This window comes from Acipenser ruthenus, chromosome 27, assembly GCF_902713425.1.
Source record: "Acipenser ruthenus chromosome 27, fAciRut3.2 maternal haplotype, whole genome shotgun sequence".
Classification (NCBI taxonomy): Eukaryota; Metazoa; Chordata; class Actinopteri; order Acipenseriformes; family Acipenseridae; genus Acipenser; species Acipenser ruthenus.
In genome coordinates this window covers 3,019,844-3,046,627 of record NC_081215.1, presented here as the reverse complement: position 1 = coordinate 3,046,627, position 26,784 = coordinate 3,019,844, and the positions used below count along the sequence as shown (strand labels likewise).

The 26,784-nt window shown below is 41.0% G+C and overlaps 1 protein-coding gene and 1 long non-coding RNA gene across 14 annotated transcripts in view; one reads left to right on the top strand and one right to left on the bottom strand.

Annotated features, from left to right (window-relative positions):
• Positions 1-19,865, top strand: part of LOC117432391 (zinc finger protein castor homolog 1-like) — a 192,779-nt gene extending 172,914 nt beyond the window's left edge. For 8 of the 13 annotated variants that reach the window (XM_059002409.1, XM_059002410.1, XM_059002413.1 and 5 more), the window contains 14 exons: positions 310-474; positions 2,949-3,121; positions 3,518-4,353; positions 7,786-7,918; positions 8,363-8,426; positions 9,507-9,685; positions 9,959-10,081; positions 10,408-10,704; positions 10,972-11,170; positions 11,747-11,918; positions 15,468-15,616; positions 15,943-16,162; positions 16,944-17,270; positions 18,153-19,865. In XM_059002409.1, coding sequence (XP_058858392.1) covers positions 310-474; positions 2,949-3,121; positions 3,518-4,353; positions 7,786-7,918; positions 8,363-8,426; positions 9,507-9,685; positions 9,959-10,081; positions 10,408-10,704; positions 10,972-11,170; positions 11,747-11,918; positions 15,468-15,616; positions 15,943-16,162; positions 16,944-17,270; positions 18,153-19,384 — 4,269 coding nt within the window. In that variant the 3' untranslated portion in view covers positions 19,385-19,865. The remainder of the gene's footprint in view (positions 1-309; positions 475-2,948; positions 3,122-3,517; positions 4,354-7,785; positions 7,919-8,362; positions 8,427-9,506; positions 9,686-9,958; positions 10,082-10,407; positions 10,705-10,971; positions 11,171-11,746; positions 11,919-15,467; positions 15,617-15,942; positions 16,163-16,943; positions 17,271-18,152) is intronic. The other 5 variants (XM_059002416.1, XM_059002408.1, XM_059002417.1 and 2 more) reach the window with 4 other exon arrangements.
• Positions 19,866-21,884: 2,019 nt separating this feature from the next.
• LOC131701866 (uncharacterized) lies at positions 21,885-26,712 on the bottom strand. The gene is made up of 3 exons (XR_009309078.1): positions 26,444-26,712; positions 24,255-24,393; positions 21,885-24,085 (listed from the first exon to the last, which is right to left on the bottom strand). It is a non-coding gene; the product is annotated as an uncharacterized LOC131701866 (long non-coding RNA).
• Positions 26,713-26,784: the final 72 nt, after the last annotated feature.

The following is a 26,784-nucleotide window of genomic DNA, read 5'->3' as shown; positions in this document are numbered from 1 at the left end:
AATAAAACACGTCTCATAAGTCCGTGCTGGGGAAACTCTTCGTAGCGTTCAGTGCATTCCTCCTTCCAGCAACACACACACACACACACACACACACACACACACACACACACACATTTATTCTCCCCCCCTTTCACGAGAATGAATTGCAGAAAAAAAGGCTAAAGTGAACTGGGACCGCTCTCCTGGCTTCGCACAGCGCCTCACACTGCCAGTTGGCTTCTGCCTTCCGCAGCTGTTGCCAGAGTGATAAAAAGACCTGTTGCTGGTTCTCAAAACCTGTTGCTGTGTCTGTTCTGTCCCTCGCAGAGATTCACCAGTAAGCAGGACGTCATCCGGCATTACAACATGCACAAGAAGCGGGACAACTCCCTGCAACACGGGTTCATGCGCTTCAGCCCACTGGACGACTGCAGCGTGTACTACCACAGCTGTCACCTGAACGGCAAGAGCACGCACTACCACTGCATGCAGGTAACCCTTACACACTGACGCAACCCCCTCCCCCTCATAGAGCTGCAGAAGGAGGGTGGGGAGGGAAGGGGGGGCTGAGTCAAACCGACAGCCAATCAAATGAGAGGCTTGAAGAACAAGAGAGAAAACAAAACGCCACCACCAACACACGCACACGATGCACGTCAGACAGCTTCAGGACAGCTGTGGCACCTCTCCGTTCCCAAAGGACTTTGAGATGTTGCACGGTTAAGGCAGCAACTGTTGCCAAGTAGTAGCCATCTCGCTTCCCTGAAAGTGTTTGGATATTCATGACCTCTTATAACTCCAACCAATAGGGAAAGCTGTTGTGTAATTGTCAAGATTTGGGAGAATTGGCCCACATTTGTAATCAATGAAAGTCTTCAGGCCCTTTTATTGTGTGTGTGTGTTTTTTTACTTGCCTTGCATTATACAGCAGTACATACAAAAAGCATGTTGTGTAATGCCTACCTTGCTGCACTTTGTACTACTACGAGATGGCCTGTATTTTGCAGAGACCGCCAATGTTTCAAAATCAGTATTATTTTACTGGAATGTGTTTTGTATCATTCATTCTAGACAGAGAGCACAGACCACCAGCCAATACTCCAACCACTCTCCCAAGCAGATCCCTTTCTGTCTGTTCAACACTAGATATGAATCATGAATCCAGTTTAATGAGCCCTGGGGGTGTACCTGTGGTTCATGACCTTATAGGCCAGGGGAAGTGGGTTGGAGGAGTTAAAATATAATACCTGCCTTTTTAAGTCAATAAGTCTCCCCTTTTGATTTTTTAAAAGCTACACTGCTGTCACGGCTAAGTCAAAAAATACACAGAGGGCTTCCAGAGCAATTTAGAAGCACAGGGTTTAACTGCATCTATAAAAGGACATTCCGTTTCTTTCACTTTTTCCATTAAGGCTAAATTACCATTTAAGAGCAGTTTTCATTTGTTTGAGAAAGAAAAAAAAAAAGGTGTCATAATATAAATAAATAAAAAAAAATGTAAGGATGAAACGCTAACCAGCAGCGTGTTCCCTTAAGCCTTTTTCTCCATAATTGGCATGGATAAAATTCAGTTAGTTGTTTATATAAACTTAACATTTTTCATGTTTTAGCACCAAGGACTGAGTTGCAAATTATTCCCTACCAGTTTTTGTTTAATTCTTTACGTCTGCTTATTTTCAAGGTGTCACTACTGAGAGTTAATGTTGGAAAAAGGGGGTGGGGGTAGATTTAAGATATATTCTTTTTAAACCCCCTCCTAATGGTGTAATTGTTATTAGACGCCTCAGCGCTTGTTTTACAGCTCTGAGAACGAGCAGATGTTGGCACAAGTTCTTCAGTGTGAAAAAACCAGAGTGGCATTTTTTTCATTGTTTGACTCAATATGGTGAAGTTGCCCGCTTTGCTCGGGAGAAAAGTGCCAAGGATGATATACATTTGGTCTTTTCAATTCAAACATTTGCTCTTTCTATTAACCCAGAGGGCCTCTAAGTGCTGGGGAACAGAATATTTTAAACCGCACCAAGTGACGGCTTCCTCATTTGGTTAATGACATAGAAATTACAGCAAAGTAAAGGAATATGGTCAACCAGTGAAGATTACTAAGTGGTTTGCCTATGTGTGCCTTTTAAATTGGCAGTACACAGGTTCAATCCGTGGCCAGGGGTTCTTGGTTGGAGATACACAAGGCCTAACCATACCAAGTTGCTGGACCCCACAGCCTTTTCTATATAGGCGATACCTCGGCACAAGAATCTTGTCTGTATATTTGTTTAAAAAAGATATATAAGCAGGAATGGTATAGAAGTATGCTCTTTTAAACTATAGTAGTATCTTCTGTCAGTGCTGCATGCCATACAGTACAGGACGCTCTGTGCCTTGTAAACGAGACACGTTTTATGGTTTATAGAAGCTACTCCGCACAGCAGATTTCAAAGCTTTTCTGTTCCAGTGTTACACTTCAAGTTCTCTAAGAACATAAAAACGGGGGTGTTCCGCTCTGTAATGTCTTTTCAGCTCCCCTCAGTCCATCACTGTGCATGCCACAGTGATGTGACTGAGGGGAGATTGCATGGGCTGGTTTAGCTGCAGGTGATACAGCAGCCAGTGTTTACCACGCTTGCTCATGGTCAGACTAACTGTGATCTGAGCCCACGAGGTCTCCCCATCTTGAGTTAAGTTACCCTGTAAGAGTGCAAGTCCCAAACTTACTAGCCATTTCAAGTTCCAGTTGATCAGATCTTCCTTTAAAAAAACAAAGTGCAACATCAGTGAACAAACAGCCGTAATGTATTTTTTAGTTTACGCATCAATTAAAATGACTGAACGGTGCCTGGTAATTGATAAGAGTTAGCATTTAAGGTATACCTGTGATCCTTATGTATAAAAACGAAACCAAACACACTTTTTATGAAGCACTTGCAGTGTTGTATTTGCTCTAACGTGTTTGTTTTTTTGTCTTCCTGCAGGTGGGTTGCAATAAAGTGTACACCAGTACTTCAGACGTGATGACTCACGAAAACTTCCACAAAAAGAACGCCCAGCTTATCAACGATGGCTTCCAGAGGTTCCGGGCCACTGAGGACTGTGGGACAGTGGAGTGTCAGTTCTACGGGCAGAAAACCACACACTTTCACTGCAGGTGAGCCAGCCAAGAGTTCAGAAACAACAAAAATGTTAGAGAGCTTCAGTGGGTTGTTTAACAGAAGTCAAGTGATTATTCTAATAGAAATTAAACAGAGATGTTAAAAATACACTAATAGCCAAGAAACCAGCAACGAAAAAGGAAGGGAACTTTTTTTTTGTTTGAATCAAACATGGCGACTTTAAAGGTCAAAATTTATAACCATTGTCTTCTAAATCCTGTACTGAAGGACTTCATTTCCATCCTGTGATCTTTGTCCTTTAACTTGCATAAAAGCGTATTTGCATGTCTGTAAAAAAAAAAAAAATTAAAAAGCAGTTTAGAGAAGGTGAACGTCAGTTGATGTAGGCTTTAATTATTCAAATATGTGTGGGTTTTCTCCTCTTTTTGCAGACGGCCGGGCTGTACCTTCACCTTCAAAAACAAATGCGACATCGAGAAGCATAAGAGCTACCACATCAAGGACGACGCGTACGCCAAGGACGGCTTCAAGAAGTTCTACAAGTATGAGGAGTGCAAGTATGAGGGCTGCGTCTACAGCAAGGCCACCAACCACTTCCACTGCATCAGAGCGGGCTGCGGCTTCACCTTCACCTCCACTAGCCAGATGACCTCCCACAAGCGCAAGCATGAGAGGCGCCACATCCGCTCCTCAGGCGTGCTGGGCCTGTCCTCCTCCTTCCTGGTGCCCAAGGAAGAGCCCGATGAGTCCAGCAACGATGACCTCATGGACTTCTCTGCCATCAGCAGCAAGAACTCTAGCCTGAGTGCCTCGCCCACCACTCAGCAGTCCTCCTCAGTGCCCCACATGCTTCCGACGCCTACCACCGCCATCTCCTCCAGCCAGATGGTCAAGCCCACCACCAGCCTCCCGCTGGCCAGCAAGATGTCCAGCCTCCTTGCCCAGGCCCTCCCCAGCAGCATGCCCGTGGGCCTGGCTCTCTCCGGCTCCAACCCCTTTTTCCCCATCATCCCCAGGCTTCCGCTGCAACTCCCTGTCTCTGCTGCCAGCTTGATCTCGGCAGTCTCTTCCAATGCTGCTTCGGCGCCCACAGAGTCCCTCTCCCAGAGTGGATCAGCCTCCGGGGAGCCAGCCCCTGACGTCACCTCCTCGTCACATACAGCATCCTCCATCATGGAGAAGATCTCGGCCAGCAAGGGCTTGATATCCCCCATGATGGCCAGACTGGCAGCTGCTGCCCTAAAGCCTTCTGGGAACCCAGAAACAGGTAGGAAATATGTAACTTTGTTCGCTATGGCTTTACCAAGTGAGCTAAAAGAGCTGCCCACAGTCATAATTGCACCATACAACACAGTCCCATACCGTATTACAACAGCTCATTTCTTAGTACAGGTTTCTGAATTTTGAATCGAATGTGGTAGCATGCATGGAGAACTGGTGACTGTGTACAAAACCGTAAAGTAAAAATAAATAAATGGAAAAACACTCAAGGTTTATCTACAGGACCCCCTCTCTGCAGCAAGTCAATCCTACCTTGAATCAGTGTCATAAAATCCTATTAGTCATTTCCATTATAACGCACACCTAGCTATGACGCTTGTCTCTCAAGGGCACCTACAGTGCGGGTGGATTGTACTGAATGCATATAAATCAGTAACTGTTTCGCTGGAATGGGACATGTGTGAGTGGGTCTTGAATGGACATATAGAACATTAAATTATATATATATATATATATATATATATATATATATATATATATATATATATCCATGCACTGTATGTACAATATGAGGAGGTGTTGACTGGGACCAGCTAAATGTTATGACAGGTGCCTTCGGATTAGAAGATTGTGGATTGATGCATGTTGATAAGGGTGAAAGACAAGAATGCCTGAGGCGACCAGAGAGGCTAGATCCCATAGCAGCTGTTGGGGAGAAGGTGGGTGCTGCCAGTCACATTAAAACCAAGAGACTCCAACCACAACCACAGTGCCTAGATACTAGAGGTGTGCAGCAGCCTATACAGAACAGTACAAATTATACTGCATGCATGTGGTGCGTCTTGCAGATGTGTCAAGTATATTAGTCTAGGGATCGACACAGTAGAAGGGATACCAAGCTGATGAAATGGTGGTAGTGGATTTAATGATCTGATAATACAGCTGTACAGTACCTGACAGCGTCTCTTTGGTAGAGTGTGTGTGTGTGTGTGTTTGAACGGTTCTGTCAGTCGCTCACTGTCATTGAGACCGCAGTGCAGCGAGAACATCTTGTCATATCGCTGAGACTGTATTCCCTCAAGGTTTTTACAGTTCTGCAGGCGTGAAATGACTGAGGATTTGCCACAGTTATTTTTAATTTGAATTGTATTATTGTTCTTTGCTGGGTGTTTGCTTCACAAACAGTTAATGACAGCTTGCACAATCCTGCTGGAGTCATGCTTAAAAGTTGTATGTGTGTGTGTGCTGCAGTGGCGTCACAGAGAGGTTAGAATGAGGTTTCAGTACCACGCTGGCATGCCCATTACCTAGAGGAGGGTATGCTGGTGGGTTATTGACACCTCCCCTGAAATGCTCAAGTGATGCCGTAGCCCCTGTGTGTGTCTTTCAGATGCTAAAACCTGCACCTTTCCATGACTTCATTGTGTGTCAGTTTCATAAAAATGAAGAGGAAGTGGTTAGGAGTGGTGATGATGATACGTTTGTGTGATCAAGGTGTGAATATTGACCCTGAGGGACATTTAGACATTATTTATTTGAAGTTCCTTATTACACTTGTTTTTGAGGTTTGGCAGTGTCAATTCTAACACATTTTATATCAAACTGGACTGCAGTTGCAGTATCTATAGAATTAGCTCAGGATAATGTTTTGTGATTTAGTGCAATCTTTTGATCACAGCTGTAAACACTGTCAAACATATTAGAGTATATTTCGATTGATTTGATATTGTAAAGCGATATCATAAAGGGATCAAGCAAAAACAACCTGGGACTTTTAATGTTAACTAGTTCCTGTTTCAGTCAAGGTATTTTTTGTTTTATGGTGTGTTTTACTCTGATTCACCCAAACGTTTTTTTTTAAATCCAGACATCCTGAAGGATTTACTAATTAGACATGCTGCTATAAGTGATTTCTTCCAAGTATTGTAAGTTAACAGGAGTAATCACATAGTAGAGCATTATTCCTGGATATATTCCAGAAAGAACATTGCTTTGAGATCGCAACTTCAATTGTTCTGCATGCTGTATCTTCCTAATACAGCCCTGACCCTGATACATGTTTTAATGGTTTTCTATTGCCTTCAATATATTAAAACAAGCCCTCCACTGACAGGAGACTTACGGTCTTTCTATTAAGTGGAGGTCTTCCAGTAGCTTTTTAAGGTTAAAAAAAAATCAATAGCGCTCCAAATCTGTTTATTTAGGATTATACTAACATCCGTTCAGTAAATTAACAATGTCCATCCTTTTTAAAGAAGGAAGATCCCACCTCGAATGGTCCATTTCATTCTCAGTGTTGTCCTGAAGCGTGTTTTACAGCTAGGAACGAGACACTCCAGCTGTTTGTCCCAGGGCTATGGGGCTGATGAGTGACTGAGCTGGTATATGACACCAAGACATTGTGGATCCCACTTAGGTCTGACAGCTGGGCCACACAGCCTGTCATGCATACCCGGTCTTTACACAACCATATATATATATATATATATATATATATATATATATATATATATATATATCAAAACTAATCAGTGATGCTAAACAAATTGAAATTACTATCATTCTTTACAGACACTTTTCCATTAGGTACCGTAGTTTAATAAATAACCTCTGGTAACTGCATAGGTTTTTCTCCCTCCCTCCCGTGCTTGAGTGGTACCTAACGTGTATTAGAATACAACCTCTCAGTTTGGCAGGCCAGGTACACAAGGGCAGCTGTTGACTTGCTGCTTGTTATAGTTCCTCAACAGTCTTTTCAAGAACTTCTGAAGCCAATCACTGCTGATGCACTAAGTACACTGGGACTGCTTTCTTATTCTTTTTAGTTTTTTTTTTTTTTAAATAAAATAACACTTACCATCTACAAAAAAGCACAGCTTTCTCTGTATAGCCCCAGGGCAAATTAATATTTCAGTCACTTCAGGATTGTAGAAAGAGCCAGAACGCGCACATACCTGTCAGCGTCTCCCCCCCCCCCGCCACCTCCTTTTTTTATTCCTGTCGCAAACCACATATCCACAAAATACCTATCCAGGAAATATGATTGGGAGGTCATGCTTTTTGAACTGATCTGATTGGCTGTCAAGTTCAATCTCAGTATCACAGCAGATATTCCTTTTGGGCATGCTCAGTTTTGGTGGCTCTGGACGTTGCTGGGGTAACCGAGACAGAAAAAGATGGAAGGGAGGGCGACGACCAGTCTAAATCTGCCACTTTTCCTCAGCATTAGCCCCGTATTTAATAAATAGTTAAGAGGCAGGCCTGCAAATTAGTTGTGACAAGCGCTGCTGAAAAAGGAATCTTTTCCCCTCATTCCTCCCTTCCCTCAGTCACCATTTAAAAGCCCGGTAGCCATGAAGGCTTGACATAATTTTGCAATAATATCACTCCCAGTATTCTTTTTGCTGGGACAGAAGTCAGGTCGGATCTCGTCACAGAAAGTAATGCTGACCATCAATAACTTGCTGTCTGTCTTCAGGGATTGGCCAGCAAGCTCTACCAGGGCGGTTTAATCTGGTTCAAGTGAAGCAAGAGCCCATGGATGGCACCACTGTGGCTTCTCAGGATTCCATGCAGGAACAGAGCTTGGATCTCAGCAAGAAGGACCACAGGTACAGCACAGCCCAAATCAGTAACTGCGACACCCTAAACCACAAATATAGTATGGGAGAGCAGCGTCTTCAGGCTAGCGGGGTTTATGTCCCATGTGTTGGATGCCTGTGTATTTAAACACGCTACTGTAATCCTTAACAAAATAGGGCATACCCTACATGCAATCACTTTAAGTGTATATTCCTAGCATGCATCATTCAGTAAAAGCATGTGTTGCTTCCTGTCACACTTATACATTACGGTCAAGCTGGAACAGATCCTACAGACTACAGTTCAGTTTCATTTCACTGATGATTTGACTTTGAACCTTTCCTCGGGTTCTTTCTTTTTTTAATAAGCAGCATGTTTTTTTTATTGTGTTTCCATGAAGTCTGTGATGAATGTTAATATTTACTGTTCTCATGCAAATCTTGGCTAAACATTGTTCATTTTCCTTGTTCCAGTAATGAATCAAACGGACACCCTGCACCGGCAAATACATCTCTTTTATCCTCGCTTATGAATAAGGTAAGATCCATCCATCAAACAGCTTTCATCCCAAGACAAATTAGCAGGACTCAGAGGGGGCTGTTTGTTTTTTAATGTTTCACCGCTAATAAGATGAGTCTGTACCATTTACATTTTCAAGCCATTTTTCATACAGCATAATTTCAGCCCACCACTCACAAATTAATATAATGAACTGGTAGCGGGATGCATTGCCAGATATATGGAGGTGTTTATTTTTTGATGAGCTGTTTTTGAACCCTGCATGTGATTTTTGTTTATGGACTTTGCAAGTTATTTACATTAGATGAAAAAAAGAAAGAAAGAAATACAGCTTCATTTTTTAGTGTTAAAAAATTAACAGCAATCTTGGCCCTGAAGCCGAGAATATTTTAATATTGCATGTTTTCGGGAAATGAAAATGTATGCACGTTTAATCATATAACCTTCCAGATTGAAATAAATACTGTGTGTGTATCCATTATCTTGATGATTTAAAGATGCATCATTTTCCATTGCTGTGACCACTTTTACAATTGGGTGGCTTACTGTTGCCTTGTTTTGATAAATTTATGAGCGCAAAATACACTTCTAGGTATTAAAGCATCCTGGCTGGAAATGGCCATAGAAGAAACACAGACAATTACAACCACTGGAGATTAACTGATTTACAGTTTATCATGCTGGATCGAAAGATTAGGCTTCAAAAACATAAGGCTTCAAACCATGCAATCTATACTGTAAAAATCACGTTGCTATAAACATGTGCTGGGTAACCAGTAAATGTGTGTTCCATTTCCCAGCTACTGCTGTTGCTGGAATTGCCTACAGGGCAATATCGCAGCCCAGCAGTCCATTTTGGAAGATTACTGGGATTGACACCAGCCAGACTGGCTGAGATCAGCCCCTTCCCTAGAGCAATTGTGGTCTTCCCTGAATCTGGCTGTTTATTGATCTGGACCATCAAAGGTTGTACAATACAGTACAGCACCTTTTACCACACTCACACACGTTCTTTGTTAAGACTGGAAATGTGTTCCCTAACTGGCTACTAGTCTGTTTAAGGAAGATCTCTCTAACAGCAGTGATGACCCTGCCTAGTTTTATCTTTTGCAGATGTCGCAGGCGAACGCAGGATTTTTTAACGCAATGAACGTTAAGGCGGAGGTGGAGAGCAGCCAGACGGGAGATGGCTCGGAAATGGCCCAGTACCTGAGCAGAGTGATGAAGACCCCGGCACAGGAGAAGCCAGTCGAGTTCTGGAGGACCTACCTGAGGAGGTACTGCCTGCCTATAACCCCAGCCGACACTGATCAACAGACATAATCATACTCCTTTTCATGCCATCCTTACCTTACTGTTCCCTCCCAGACACATTAATTATTTTAATATCTCCTACGCCATCCTTTAGGAAGTTCAGGAAGGTATAAGTAGAATTATAATTAATGTGTGTGTGCCTTCTTTATTTTAGTAGTAAAACACAACAGTAGAGTATAATGCAAAGTGTGATGGTGCAGTTCATAGGAGCCGTATATGTGTTTCTTCCCTGATAGGTTTGACACTGAGGATTACTGTGAGACGCGGTGTGATTTTCTACATAAAGTTCATTTCCACTGTTTGGTGGAGGACTGTGGGGCTCTGTTCAGCACCCTGGATGGAGCAGTCAAGCACGCCAAGTGAGTTCAGAAAGCTCAGTCAGTTGTGTATGCTGAACAAGTTTTGAAGTGTCGTATTAGAGAATAAATCCCGGCTAGGATCATGCTTACTTCCCTGTCATGTAAACTGGCACTTTCACCTGGACACTGAATGGCCAATATCTTCATCCTCTAGCCATGCTGTAGCCACTGTAAGCTTGATTTATTTTCTATTGTTCAGTGTAAACGTCCTATCTGATCCCCCAATTCAAAAGCATGTGGATGCTCCTGTAATCGAGATGTTCTGGCAGTATTACAGTGTAATTTGTCGTCCCTGATCTGACAGCGCTTGTTGCTTCTGTGTCCAGCTTCCATTTCAGAGCCACACTGAAAGTAAAGTCAGAGCCATCTCAGAATCCTCCCTCAGAGGCAGGGCTCCCCCAGCTGCCCGCCCCGGTCTCCATGTCCTCCACTCCCAGCCTGGACCTGCCCACCATGAGCCCTGTGGGCAGCTTCACCTCCGCCCCTTCGCTTCTCACCTGGAAGCAGCTCCCCCAGCTCCCAGCCTCTGTACCCAGCTTGGCTGCCTCCTCACCCCTGGCAACCACCTCCCTAGAGAACTCCAAGCCGCAGGTCAAACCAGGATTCCTCCAGTTCCACGACAAGTGAGTGTGACAGCAACCACGTCGCAGGGCAGGGCTTGCACTGTAGTCTTCCAGTTAAGGTTTTTGCTGTTATTAATAATTGCTTAGTCAACCAACCCTCTCCTGTTCTTAGGACCCATACCAGTGCTGTTAGAAATGACTTGCATTTACACCTTTTTTATTTGTTCATTTAAACAAATAACTGGTAAGAAGTCATCTAGAAGCAAAAGCTTACATGTTTCAAGGTAGTTCTCAGAACTTAAAGCCTTTCCTGGTTTTTCTTCTTAGTGATCCTTGCCTTGCGACAGACTGCAAGTACTCCAACAAGTTCCACTTCCACTGTCTCTTTGGGAACTGCAAGTACGTGTGCAAGACGTCCGGCAAGGCCGAGTCCCACTGCCTGGACCACATCAACCCCAACAACAACCTGGTGAACGTGCGAGACCAGTTCGCATACTACTCCCTGCAGTGTCTCTGTCCCAACCAGGTAGGGAAATGGCATCGCTGCACACAGGGAAACTTGAGCATGCTCACAGTAAAATCAACAGACACAGCGTGAATAGCAGTGAAGTGCTGAAGAGGGTTGAAGCAGGATGCGTTCTTGCACTTCACGGGACTTTAGCTGTCTCTAGGCTTCTAGCTGCGGAACCCAGTTTAGTTTCTGTTTCTTATCTTATTCTACACATGACACCGTGGCCCTTCTGTTTTTAAAATGGGCTATATTATTTCAATGTAATTGGGGTTATTTCATTGGGGTTGGTGAAGGCTGGAATCTTCTTGTCAGGGGAATTCCGAGAACATTGTGCTCTGTAATAGAGCTGGGCTTAAAAAAAAAGATGCTGCCGCATCAGGACAGACATCTGACACTGTGACGCTTATATTGGGGTTAATGTTTAAAAACATAAAAGCAGGGTTCAATCCAAAGCTGTTTGGAGGAAGCTGTGGTGACCCTTCTGTTCATGGTCAAGCCCATAGAGGCTCAGTTAACCTCCAGTGCACGCACCTCTTTTGAAACTCTGTCCGTGGCTGGTTTACAACTTATGCTTTTACTTCTCCTCCTCAGCACTGCGAGTTCCGAATGCGAGGGCACTACCACTGTTTGCGGCCCTCCTGCTATTTCGTCACCAACATCACCACCAAGCTGCCCTGGCATGTAAAGAAGCACGAGAAGGCAGAGCGCAGGGCGGCCAATGGCTTCAAGTACTTCACCAAGCGGGAGGAATGTGGCAGACCAGGTGAGCAGGCACAGCGGATCCATACAGACTTAAACCACTTCCTTTAAAAAGTGCTACTGTAGGTTTTTAATAAAACCACCTGCACAGTTCTGTAAAGCAACATACTCTTTGTTTTTATATATATATATATATATATATATATATATATATATATATATATATATATAATTAATAAAAATATAAGTTTATATAAAGTAATGTTAATTAGAATTAATACAGATTCAAAGATAGAAGTAGACATGATGTCACAATATATAGAACACCATTACATCATGTAAGAATAAATCATGGATTTAAATGTAAACAATAACAAGTAGTTGTCATGCCGTCAAAAACCTATAAATACCTCCGATGTTTTGATTCAAACACAAGCTTCCTTGAGAAAGATATGTACAACATATCGAAACGTTGGGCAGCTGGCTCTTTGAGCTAAAATATATATATATATATATATATATATATATAAAAATCCTTTAGAAATGTATAGAAAGCTGGGCTATAATTTGGACAGGTAGAAACTAATTTTACAACAGTAGAATCATTCATGCCAGTAAGGACGTTAGAGACCTGCAGAATGGTTTTGTTATGTAAAGTTCCACCATCAGTGCGTGTTTTTTTTAATTTTTTTTTTAATATATATCGCAACATATAAAATAGTGTATGGAGGTTTAGCAAATCATTCATCTCCTGTTGAAAATAAATAAATAAAAGACAAGACCAACAAAAGAATCATAATATTTAATTACGGTGCTGTATGGGGGAAAATACAGATTTTAAGCACTTCAAAATAACATGATCTACATTTGTTGTATTTATTTTTGTGTAGTTCCAAAGCTGGGATGTTATATTAAAAAAAAACAACTCTTAATCCCATACAGTTTGTTTTTTATATATATAAAAGCTGCAGTATGTACAGTAATAGTTCAAACCTGTCAGACCTTCACAATTAAAAGGAATTGATTAATTATTGTGTTCCTTTAGCTTGGCATGTATGTGTTGAGACATGTCTGTGTGCTGAATCATCAAACAAAACCTTTGCTGGGGGTATAAAAATAAACAAATCGCTATGCAACTGCTGCTGTTTGTACCTTTCCTTGTACCGTTCGGGCTCTGTGGGGAACATTAAAAAATAAATAAAGTTATCAATAGATACAAAACCAGGTATTTAGTCAAATAATGTACTGTTTACCACCAAGTAGGCCATGGTATCCATGACAGCCACTGTAAACAGGCCCTGGATGTTACCTGGGTCTCCGTTTACAATCACTCCTGCTATTCGGCAGCTACTGTTATTTACTCAGCTTTGCGTGGTTAATTTGATACCCTGCTTAAACAAAGGAGTCTGATGACGCATCATATTGTACCCTGGTTGGGTTCCATGGCAACAGGCGAGTCGCCACCTGCCCTACATGGTCCCGTTTCAATTATTTTACTGTGCTTGATTTGTAATAAAATTAGAACTAGCTTGCCACAATATTTGATTAACTTACAAAAAACAGTGCCTTAATCTGAATTTATGTAGCAATTAGAATACGTAGGCCTGTGTGTTATAAAAAAGCAGCAGGTAAAAGAAATGAAAAGATAAAAACAATTTAATATAAAGTAATTTATTGATAAATTGTTTAAAAATGGCAAGTAGAATCAAATTTTTCTAAATAAATTCAATTTCAACTTTAAAAACCTCTTACATTTCTTTTCTGCCTTTCCCGACAACTGTCTTTTATTTGTTCATTCTTAATAGAAGCGTCTGTCAGTTAATTCTGCGGTTGCTTAGTTATTTATATTGATCTTCTGCTGTAAAGAAAGCTATTACTGTACATTTGTTCTGTAATCAAGTCTGTCACCAATACTGCACTACAGTAAAACAGAACTGCTGAGTTATAACCAGAACAAAAGTAGATGAACACTTCCAGGATGTGATTTACATCTCATTGTTCCACCTAAGAATAGGCTTATTTTATTGAAGAAGTCCTATATAAAAAAAAAAGACAAAGGCACTGTAGGTAAAGGATTGTAGAAATTGTGGTTTGCTATACGAGAATGGATTAGATTGATAATTATAGACAGGTAGTTCTAAAATACAAGGCCATTTCAATACTACCGGGACATTTTGTTGCCTCTTCTACTAAAAGCATCTCTGTTATTGTCTGTCTGTTATTTCCATATATGCCCATACAAGTCTAGTGCATCAGCCTCACTGTACTCGGTAAACTGTAGCATTTCAGATGTCCTCACTCATGAACAAAAACTTAGAGAAAGTACTTTTAACCTCTATCGTCAAAGGATAAAAAAATAAAGAGAGATGAAGAAATGCTACTGTATATGAATGAATGAAATTCATACAAAATGATCAGTACCTACACAATTAAAGAACTACGTCAGAGCTAAAAATGTGACTCAAGTCATGCAACAGTCAGAGAGGCCTGTTGCGCTACTAAATGAAACCACAGCAAATGCCAATCTTAGTGCTGATAAATGTCTTTGTTTTATTATAAGCTGTTGAGACAGGGAAGCCCCAAACTCACTTAAACATGTTAATCTGATTGAGCCCAAGCTTCCAGTGTTGCACACATCTGTGTGCCAATCTCCTGCAAGCTGGCACTCTGCCTCAGCAAGAATGAAACCTGTCCTACCCACACACATAGCACGCCTGCAGTACAGCGAGGGGAGAGTGAGGAAATGCTTTCTGATGCTGTGTCGTCTGTCTTTAACCAAACCTTCCGGTGTGTAATCTAGAAGAAAAAAAAAAACTAAACTAAACAAAAATAACAATCCTAGTCAACAGCTTCTTAGTACCAGTAAATGTGTTTCAACACTCTGAAAAACTGAATTTATTAAACTGTTTACTCAGAATTCTGAGGTCTGGAATACCTGTGATGAAATTTGAAATACTGTAAAGCCATAAATATTTGCAAACCTTTTAATGCATTTTTCACATATGAAACAAAAGAACCTGCAAATATGTGTGTCATGAATATCAGACTCCACTAACAATACATACTTCGTATATTGCAACAGGTAGCCAACATCTTTTATGGGTGTGATTCGCCAAATATTTTGGTCACAAATATTTATGGCTTTACAGTATTTATATTTGTTTCCAAATTCTGAAACTCTAATATTTGAACCTATTTTTTCCCCCCCGTCATAGTTTCACATTTTTTACAACTGTACCACAGTGCAATCTGTAAAAGGGTCAAGCTGTGTAGGGATCACATATTAGAATGACTTTGTACTTACAGAATGAGTAATTGCATCTGACTGTACATTTTCAGTTTTAATGAATATTCCTTCCCGTGCTTGGGGTGGGGCATTTAGCACAAATTGTTTCAGTTACATCTTCTTTCTTTGGTTTAGTACATGACACATTTGTATTTACGAGACAGGTATGATGTACAGCCATGCCTAAAACTAACACAATATTTACGTTCAATTACAGGTGTCTATCAGCTGTAATAAGAATGACCTGAATTGATACATTCGGATTAATGCGTCCACACATTGTGAAATCTGGGAATGCTAATGTGAACGCTTCTCTCTCTCTCTCAGGCTGTAAATACAACCAGGTGAACAGCCATTTCCACTGTATCCGAGACGGGTGCTTGTTCTCCTTCCTGCTCAAACATCAGATGACCTCCCACTCCCGGAAGCACATGAGAAGAATGCTGGGCAAGAACTTCGACAGACTCCCATCCCAGGTAAGGGCTGGTGAAGGGCGTCATCTGCCACCACAAAGCAGTACAAGAAATGGCCACAACCCTGTATGAAATCAAATATCTGTAAATCCTGTGATATTACACTGGAATTCATTATGTGCAGCCATTATTTTAATGTTAAAAGTATTTTAATGTTAATTAAGCAATACAATTAGAGAAGAATATAGGCTATTCAGATGTTAAAAATGCCTTGTTTTGAAGGTCCATCCTCCCTCCGTTTCCATACAGTTCAGCTCTGGCAGTGTATACAAGTCCTATAGAAAATGTACAGTGTACCCAACACCACGTCTCTCCCCCTATCTCTGCAGATGGCGTCACATTCTCAAAGGCAGGAGGAGATGCATCACATGGCAAACATGTCATCCGGGTCAGTGGGCCAATCCGGCCTGGCCCAGAGTTTCATGGATGAAACAGACGACTACATGGACTACATGGGGGGTGGGAGCCCGCTGGGGATCTCGTCCGAGTCCTCGAACCCAGACCGCAGCTGCAGCAGCACCCCGGTGGGCAACGAGAGCTCCTCAGCAGGTAAGGGGGAAAGGGAAGGATCAGCCTCCGAACACACCCAGTGTACAGTTGGATCACTTCTACCTCCGACACGGCGAGAAGGCTGCGTTCATTTCACAGGGATGTTTTTAAGTCTGCAGTGTCATAACAACGTTGGTCAGCTGCCTCACTCCTTGGATTTGCAGAGAAAGTGTAGAAAGGTCCTTGAAGGAACCAGGTGGTACGTTGGTTTCATCCCCGTGGTTAGCGATTACACACCTGATAGAGGGTTGGGATTCGTGTAACCTCTACTTCCTTTTATGTGGATCCCAAATCAAAGCCTCTGGACTATCAGGTGGAATAACCATTAGAAATCCGTCCACGTGTTCCCAAAAACAAGCAGTAACGTTTTCAAAAGCTGCAGAAAATTTCAAAAGCAAGCAGACATTCGATTGGGTAGTGATCAGCATCAGGCCGCAGACTTGCTAGTGCAGTGTAAATTCGTTGTGGTGAAACCACCAGAACTAAGTAGGGGAAAGGTGTCAAGGTCTTGGAACCATGCTGCACACCAGCAGTGGGACAGCTGAACAGTTTTCCATCTATTAAGTTCATGTCTGCCTCTAAGATGCTTGCCTCCATTTGATTTGTGTCATCTCTCTCATTTTTCAAATTATACATTTTTTTTATGATTATTTTTTTTTTTAATGTTATTTTCATCTTTAGTTGCTTTGGCTGTTTGGGTTTTTCATTTGGTTTCTTTTTTGTGTTTCTTTTCTCCCTTTTCCCTGCTTTTTGTCCTGTCAACGGTCTGTAAACGGACTAGGCTGCCTGGTCACCTATCCTGCTGCTGTGTATGCCACACCCCCTTCCACTGACGCTACAGCCACCCACAGTGCACTGCAACCTCCACCGCCTCCTCAGCCACTGCTCCAAGCTCCGCCTCCATCTTTCCCACAAGCCCTGCTCAGGCCTCCTCTTCCTTCCCTTCCATACCTCCTCTCTCCATCCTGTCTCTCATACTCTCTGCTCAGCGCCACTCTGGGAGCCGCCCGGAGCGTTGTCATGCCAACCACTACGCCAGGTTTCAGTCCAATCATTGCCTCTCCGTCTCCAGTTAAAAGTGATGTCCCGATAGTACAAGATGCTGCAGGTACTTATCTAACAACATGCTCATCGTGATTGTGGTATAGGAGCTTAGCCCATTCTCAACTCACCCCTCCAATCTGTTTCTTACAAGGTTCAGTTGGGACTGTACACTGTAGTGTGGCATTAGGCTGTGGGTATTTGCAGAGACAATTACAGAAATTCTCCATTAAATGGCAAGTCGTATATCCTACACATCCCTAGTTGAATTAACTTCTTGAAGTCTTTTGGCTCAATCAGGCTGAGTAAATGCAAGTTGGAAAAAATATTTTAACTGTGCTGTCTGGAAAAGACCTATTAAGCGGTTGCTCCTGTAATTTACTGTATTACATACATACATACATACATACATACATACACATACAGGACTTCCTTATATTTTCCATCTGAAGTGTAGCTCTCCTGCTGTCCTCCTGATTATCTAATGATTTTAGTTTTCTGTCTTGTTTCTGCCACGTAAAAGGATGAAAGCACCTCAAACAGCACACAAGACAACGTTACACATCCATTAATAGTAATTCATTGTAATTGCATTTAAAGTTTTATCAGGTCCAGCGATTCTTATACAACCGGTTCATCAAAGGTCACATCATTAGAAGTGATTTTGACAGGTTAGGAGGTTTTGTGTGGTACTTGGTTTAAATCATATATATATATATATATATATATAATTTTTTTTTTTTTTTTTTTTTTTTAATAATCTGCCATGCATCGGCTATAACCAGCTACCCATCCCTATATAAAAATAATAAATGTTGCTATAAAGTTTGGCAAATCCAAACAGATCTAACAGGATGGTAGATGTACCTTTACTTAGTCTCAATACTAAATACAGGATAGAAGTAGGGTCACAAAGGAAATAAATGTCTATTACCTCTTCTCCCCTCAGGCAACACCATTTCCATGCCTACGGCATCCGGGGCAAAAAAGCGCTTCTGGATCATCGAGGATATGTCGCCGTTCGGCAAGAGGCGCAAGACGGCCTCGTCGCGGAAGATGCTGGACGAGGGCATGATGCTGGAGGGCTTCCGTCGTTACGACCTGTACGAAGACTGCAAGGACCCGGGCTGCCAGTTCTCCCTGAAGGTGACCCACTACCACTGCACTCGGGAGAACTGCGGCTACAAGTTCTGCGGGCGCACGCACATGTACAAGCACGCGCAGCACCACGACCGCGTCGACAACTTGGTCCTGGATGACTTCAAGAGGTTCAAGTCCTCCCTCAGCTGCAACTTCCCCGACTGCCAGTTCTCCGGCAACAGCACCCACTTTCACTGCCTGCGCTGTGGCTTCCGCTGCACCGACAGCACCAAGGTAACGGCTCACCGCAAGCACCACGGCAAGCAGGACGTTATCAGCGCCGCCGGCTTCTGCCAGTTTAGCTCCAGCGTGGACTGCGAGGTGGCCGAGTGCAAGTACAAGCTCAAGTGCTCCCACTTCCACTGCACCTACCTCGGGTGCAAGCACACCGTGGTGGGCATGTCCCAGATGGACTCCCACAAGCGCAAGCACGAGAAGCAAGAGCGGGGCGAGCTGCCCTCCATCTCCCCGAGCCGAGATGGTCCCATGGCAGGAGGAGCAGTTATCCCCCCGGACTCTCCCAAAGAGGAAGGCTCCCTCGGTATCGCTCCCTGCTTCCCCCCTGCCGCCATCTCCTCTGAGTATGACCCGCAGGTGTCCTCCATCAGCCTGGACAGCTCCCTCAATCTGGGCATCGACACCAGCAGCTCCCTGTTCTTCCTGAAGAATGCCGCAGGCATTGGCCTCAATGACTCCCTGGACCTCAGCAAGAAGTCCCACCACGGTGCGCTTGAGGTGGCCACCTCTTCCCCCAACACCATCAACACGCAGGCACCTCACGATGAGAACACAGTGACTTCAGGGGACGTGGAGGACGACCTGTCCCCCGAAGAGGAGGAGGATGATGATGATGAAGAGGATGAGGAAGAGGAAGACGAGGGAGAGGAGGATGACGATTTGAACACAGACTCTTATGAAGACTCCGTGCCCGAGCCCGAGGGCTTGGCCGGTGGAAAAGACAATGGAGAGAGTTTCGATGCTTCCACAAACTACGCAGATGCTTCCGGTCTGGCTGATAACAACGTAGCGGCTGATCCCTAAACATTTAGATTAAATAAAAATGAGAAGGCGATATGTAAATCTGTATGAAATGAACAAAAAACAATAAGTGGCTTCAGTTAACATATTAAGGACAAAACACAAACTATTTATGACAGCCCAAATTCGTTATTATAATTATGTTTACAAGACGACCAACATTATTGATTTTAATATGCAGAAGAAGAAAAACTAAATGGAGCCTGTCTTCACACAAGGGCTGGGCAGAATGTAAAGCGTTTGCTACACATCAGTGCATGTCTGTTTTTTATTTATTTTTTTGTTTGTAATTGTTTTTCCCCCAGAGTGTGAAAAGTGGGGGTGGGGGTGTGTGTGTGTGGAGGTTGATATACTGTACTGTTGTAAGGCATTTATAGCAGACTTTTAGTAGACTGCTGAACCCTTATTATCAGTAAAAGGGAAATCAATATACAATTATATATATATTTATATATATAGAGAGAGATAGATATTATATATATATATATATATATATATATATATATATATATATATATATATATATATATATATATATATATATATATATATTCTAAGATGATGCGTTAGGTTAATTTATTTAATGAAACATGAATGCATTATTACAGGAGAGCAGGCATGTCTGATTAAACCATGGGCTGCATCCTTCCATTGACCCCTGTCTACTTTATATTCTGTTTTCCTTGTATGCTAATGAGATCCCAGTCTGATAAGGTACTCTCACAGACAGTAGCATTTCTGAGACTAGTGTACCCTTAAGAATGCTGTGCCTCGTATGTTTTCTTCCCATTGGCTAGTGCAATGGTTGAAGGCACAACAGTTAATTCCCTTTAAAGAAAGGCAATAGTAAGGCTGCTGTTTTGAACCTGTGATCTAGTAAAAGCCTAGTGGGTTCCACAGATACTGTTGGGATGAGGGGCCAGCAAGCTTCCTCCCCTTAGGATAATCCAATCCACAAACTTCATGTGGTTGGTGCCTCTCTTTACATTAGGATAGAAAATACATTTTGCACAACCAATCAATAATATTCGCAAGGGCATCACCTATTGACTTTTGCAGCAATACCAAATTGCATTACAAAACAGCGAGAGAAAGCATAGCTCAAGTTGAAATGTCTGCAAGGAGATGCTGGACGGTCTTAAAGGTATAGTCTCTGGAAGCTACTGCTCACGAGTAAAACACAAAAAGACGCGATTGACTTGCCGGCCTTCAGTCCTCCTATTATGTTGAGAATTTTGCCAGATCCATGATACTGACCTGAAACATAATGCATGTGTACATAATCAGTCCAAGCAAATACATGTTGAACATAAATATTGATTACAGTTGCAACATCTGTGTTAAGTGGGAAGCTCTAGAATTGAAATAATAATAGGGTTGTGTTGGCTGTGCTTTACCCAATACAAGACACTCACACAAAATGAATAAAGGGGGGTGGCGTTCTATTGGAGTGTGATTCAAATGGAGTCCCATGCTGCAGTTGTGATAACAGCACTGTCCTTTCTGCAAATTGTTAGTGTGGATTTGTGTGAAGGTCTGCATATTGTATCTGATGTGTAAAGAAACGGCACATTGAACTCGTCAGTTCTGAATCACTGAAAATAAGTCTGGGGAGAAAAAAAAGGGTAATATGTACAGAAAAATAAAAAATTGTAATTTTTTTTTTTTTTGCAAAAACCACAAGAATGGTTGAACTCAAAATGTAATGGTTTTATTTAATATTTATGTGACATTGCATTGAGAATTAGGGTTTTTTTGCACTTTTTTGGGGTCCTTTTAATGTTTTTAAACACAATATTATGAAAAATACAGCATTTTGTTTTTAACAGAAAAATGGGTTCAACTTTTAATTCACTTTACTACAAACCACCAATCTGGGTCGACAGGCATCTGTTCTGCTTTATTTAATATAAGGACATGTTTTATTGCGTTCCTAATGGATGGATTTAACAGAAGGGAAACACTAATAAAAGGACTAATTTAAGCAAATGAAATTGTTCTGAAAATACGAATCCTGCTTTTGTGGCCGAGGCTGTCTCTTGGTTTATAATGTATGACTGTATCTTTTAAACTCTAGGACTGTACGTATTTCATTGTATAAGGTTGACGAGCACTAGTGTCAGTACAAAATTATTATAATTTTTTTTTTTTTTTGTTGAACATGGCTCTGAAAATAATTGCTAGGGATTTTAATGTGTGACGAGTCAAAAAAAGAATAAAAAAAGGTTGTACAGTATTTTTCCTGTAAAGGCTATATACAGAACAAAATGCTCTTTGGAGCGTCCCTACAAAACAATTCTGGGCAGCCCCCGATAGCTTGGTTGTGTGTGTGTGATAAATATATATTTTTTTTCTTTAGACATAGCATTAAATTAGGAGCCTTTTCAGACAAGGAGTTTTGGGCCGTCTACACATTTTAGCACTGACTACAGCAGCTGTGTGATTCAGTTTTTAACTTGAATTTTGTAAAAAAAAAAAAAAAAAAAAAAAAAGATACGTTTGTAGTTAATTTGATACTGTGTTTTGTTTATGATTGTGTGCTTTTTATTTTCTTTTTTGTTTGTTTATTTGGCCTGCCTATCACAACACTTATTTTTGTATTAGTATTTAAAACATTTGCTCTCAGTTCTATGAAATGACAGAACAGAACTTTATTTGGCAGATTCCAAATGTATTAAAAAAAATAAATAAATAAAAATTAAATGTAAAGGAAAATGATGTTGAGCTGGGACGCATATTATGCACTTGGATAGATATGACGTGTGTAAATTAGATAAATATGTATATAAAAAATAAATAATAATAATAATAATAATAATAATAATGAGCAAAGCGTGTGTCAGTCTTGGGATGTCACGGTACACAGGTTGACAGAAGTACTGTATAGTGCACCCGTGCTGTGTTAAAACCATGGCTGTTTAAGTCTAATATGACTGCCATACAGGTGGGAATGTGATCCCAGCATTAAACCGCTTTTAGGAGCTATGGTCCCAGGCTTTTTTCAGTTGCAAGAATTTGTTTTTTCCGAGCAGCTTGGATGCCGAGTATCCTGCATCCGTGACGTCCCTGACTGAGTGCGACAGCAGGGGTGAGAAACAGGCAATGCCCTATTCAGGTCATAGAAAACTAGTTTGAATTGGTAGCAGCTTGCACTGCATTCCCACTGGTAGGGGTGAAAGACGAGGAACCCCCCCTACCAGCAGTCACTCTTAAAAGCAGCAATTGTTGCCTATTCAAATTACCCAGCAGGTTTTATCAGAACGCTTTATTTTCATTTTTGTTTATTACTTCACCAAGGACGAGTCGCACTTCAAACTTTGTTTTTTTTCTCCTGACCCACAAGGCAGATTATCCAAATAGAACATTTGCTACGTGCAGATTTGGAATCAACAATATTTGTTATGATTTCGGTATTAGACACTCCCTTGTAGTGACGTGGAAATCGCCACTACAGAAATCTCAACAGACTTTACCAGTAATGCACCCCAAGCCAGCTCCAATGGAGACCAGCCCAACCCATCTGAACATGTGGTTGTTTAGAGAAGGACTAACATCAAGCAAGGTTTGTGTGCAGCAGCATTCAGACTGCCCAGTGCTCTCCCCCCTACCCCACAGCTGTCCGTTTCTTTTCTCTTTTTCCTTGTGATGTTTCTTTAAATAAAAACGGGTAAACGCATCACCATCTGTCTGCCAGCTGGCATCCTGTATATAATCTAGAATGAAAAAATAAACATGAAAATTATATTAAAACAAAAAAACAGACGGAAACGACCTCCAAATCCTGCATAGTCTGCTGCTGAAATGACAGATCGTTTTAATGTTTTAATTAACTGACAACAAAAAAAGAAGGAAAAACTGGATTCAAACGTCTGTCCTCTGTAGAGTGAAATAAAAAGGAAGAGAATTACAATGTAGCAAAAAGAAAACAGAAAATTCTAGCCTTTGTAATATATATATTGCACACTAGGACTATAAGCCATCTCTAGCTCATATTGAATTTTAATGTGTATTTTTTTTTTTCTGTGGGGGGGGGGGGAAGGCTTGATTCACAAACACTCTGTACATGGAGACAACTCTAGACATTTTTTTTTATATGGTTTCAAAAAAAATAAAAGGTTGCTCCAATACTTGAATCTAAACCCTCGGCACCTGTTATTAATAACTGAATATTTTTCCACTTGAATTTAGTGCTGTTAGAAATTTAATATATGTGTTTTATTTATTTGATTTTTTTTCTGCATGACTGATGCAAGGGTTGAGATTTTCACTCAATAAAAATAAAAAAAAAACTGGAAAAAAATGAGGTGGTCAGTTGCTTTTTTTATATAAATATATAATTCTGTAAATGTTTATGTACATTGTATTTCTACAAAAAAAAACTACTTAAGGACTCTGTGATTTCCCAGGTTTTTATTACATTATTAGTATTGTTACTGCTAGTAGAAGTAGTTTTAATGTTAGTGGTAGTTGTCGTCATGGGAGTAGTTTAGTTTCTCTTGGATATAATATTCCAAGGAATATTCAGGAAATCTAGAGGAAATCCTGCTCAATCCACAACTCACCTGGGTATGGTAGTATTAAATGGCATTGGCTACAGCAAGGTGGTCCATCGTCTCTTCAAGAGCACAGGCATTGCAGTGCGGTACAGTAGCCTCTCTGCAGGAAGGGTGGAAAGGTGGAGGCACACAATGATGGGAAAGGCTGCTGGAAATCACACAGTTTAGTCAGTGTGGTCTGGTTCAACTAACTTATGAAAGCATAAGGTAGCTAGGAGGTAGATTTATTCACAGTACCCAGCTACGAGGCACTGTAGCTGCAATTAGAATATTATAGTAGCAATTATAAAGATCATCAAGCTAATAAAATAATTTACCTTGAAATGCAGTGCTTTTGACCCCGACCGGGAATACAGGGGAAAAAGGGCATACCAAAGCATCAGAAGTATATACCGAGCACAATATCATTCAAGCAGCATCTGGTCCATTTGGGTTATGCTCTAGGAGGTAATGCAGCTTTGGGGCGATTATTCAGTTGTCCGAGTAAACATGAAATACAGGAAAGGAAAGAAAAAAATAAATAAAACATTTAAGTTTTTGTCATTTTTAAAACAGTCGATTCTTGCAATTCAAGACTCCTGTTCTTGTATGCATTTCGTTCTCTCTCGGGAGAACTTTTTGAGTGCATAAGGGAATTTTAAAGCGTGGTATTTTCTACCAGGTCTTGCTTTTAACTTGCATTATCACCATTCTCCTCAAAATGTACTTTTCTTTTAAAAGCAGATAACATTTTCTAAGATAACCCAATTTTAACTGGACGTCACCCTGGCTATCTTCACCAATCATTGCAAACATACTTAAACTCAGCAGCAGAAGTGTTTCCTAAAGACATTTCAGAAAATGTAGGGAAAAAAAGAGCTTTTACAGAATGTGCTAAAACTTCATTTACCTCAGTAATGTGTTGCTTGATTGAGAAGTCCCAAATCAAATGGTTTTGAAGCTGCCAAATTATTAACACTGGCCTCTAAGGCTTCAATTTACCAAGTTAATTTAAGGCGGAGTCCCCATTTATCATGTATGCTTAGGTATATTAAAATGGAAAAGAAGTCTCCGAAGAAAAGATCTTAGTAGCACGATTTAAACTACTGATTAAATAATGTAGTACATACAATCATTATTTGTAAGCTGAAAAAGAACACAATAAAAATCCGGCAAAGGTTGTTTTCTACCTAGTGCAGCTACTAAATTAAATTAACAGCAAATTGAATTTCTATTCTGAAAAATGACAATGACTGTATACCAATGTCTAGCATTTTGGGGGAATCAAAAACTAAATCGTATAAAAATAATTAAATAATAATTTGGACCGGAATGAATCCTTTAATGGTTTATTTAAAAAAATTAAAAAAAAACTGTTTTAATAACTTAAAACAACAATGTAAACAAACTAAACCTAAGCCCTTGTGAAGAGTTTCTTGCTGGCATTTGTGTCAGTTTGTTACATAAACGTTTACCCAGGAATACCAAACATTTCAAACTGTTTGTTTTAATTTGCTAAATGTGTGTTTCGTGCTATAAATGAGTCATTCTTGCGTTAAACAGGACTTTGAAATGCGAGCAAACAACATGTAGCAAGTTGCAACATGAAACAAGTGCATAAAATTGTTCATCTCTACTGGCATGGCGCCAGAGAGCCATTCATTTTTAAGTAGTTTGCTTCAAACCAAACCGCCTGTCTCCAGGGTTGAGTGAAATCATTTTCAACACATTATAAAATTTCATCCAAAAGGGGATTGCTGGGAGCAACAATACAGCACGGAGGGCCTTTTCAAATGTGGGGAGCAGCTTAACCCACTGTAACAAGTAAAACACCCATCATCTAGCACTACTTCTTGGCATGTGAGGAAGTTCTTAAGTGGTAAAGCACAGCGTTTTCGTTCATTTGACAGAAGGCAGAGGGGAATTCAGTAGTTTTCTTCTGAGAAACCCCCGTAGATTCATTGACAATGCGCAGAAAGGGGAAGATACGCTGCTGCATTGAGGCCATGTAAATGGACTCCACGTGGGTACAAATACACACAGGCTGCCTTGGCACTTGTAGCTGGTAGCCAGCACTGTTACAGCGGCCCGGAAACACAGCCTTCTCAAAGCTGCCGCTGCTCTTGAGTTTTTACAAACGATTACCCTTTCCGCAAATAGGTTCCAGATGGGAGGATCAAATGGAGTTATTGCTTGTGAAAACAAAGGGGCACGCTGTCTCTCAAATATTTGAATCAGATGTAAAACCTGGTCATTAGCATCTGATTGGCATTTTTGTTTTTCGGATGGTATACGGTTGATTATTTTCTGTGTGTGACAGTCTTGATATTTTTTTTTAGCAGAAATAAATAAATAAATAAATAAATAAATAAAAAGTCGGTACATGAATAAGTAAAAACAGAAATACATGTTATTTGAATTTGTTTGGTTTTCAAAGCGTGACTTGATAGGTTGCATAAAACAGTGCCATTCTATCGGTAGGATATAATGTAACACGTGTTTCTACAGTACATACACGTATACATACCTGATCATGCTACCACGAGTCCTGCCCCTGGCTCTTGAATGTTTGTAGGATATCAGTGGGGTTGTTGGTTCAGTCCAGCAGTCAATTCCATCCTCTGTCACCTGGCAGGTATCCATGCAATTTGAGAACTAGAATTATAATCTTGTGGTTAATATAGAAACGCATGAATACCCACATCCTCCCTGCCATAGTAATCCTACCATCAAATCTCTCTCAATTGGAATGACTTTTGATATAATATTTCTGCATGGAGGTCATTTTCTGAATGACTAAACTGACCCTATAATGACCAGATGGAGGGCCTTGTTGACGAAGTAAAAAAATAAGTCATTAAAACAGAG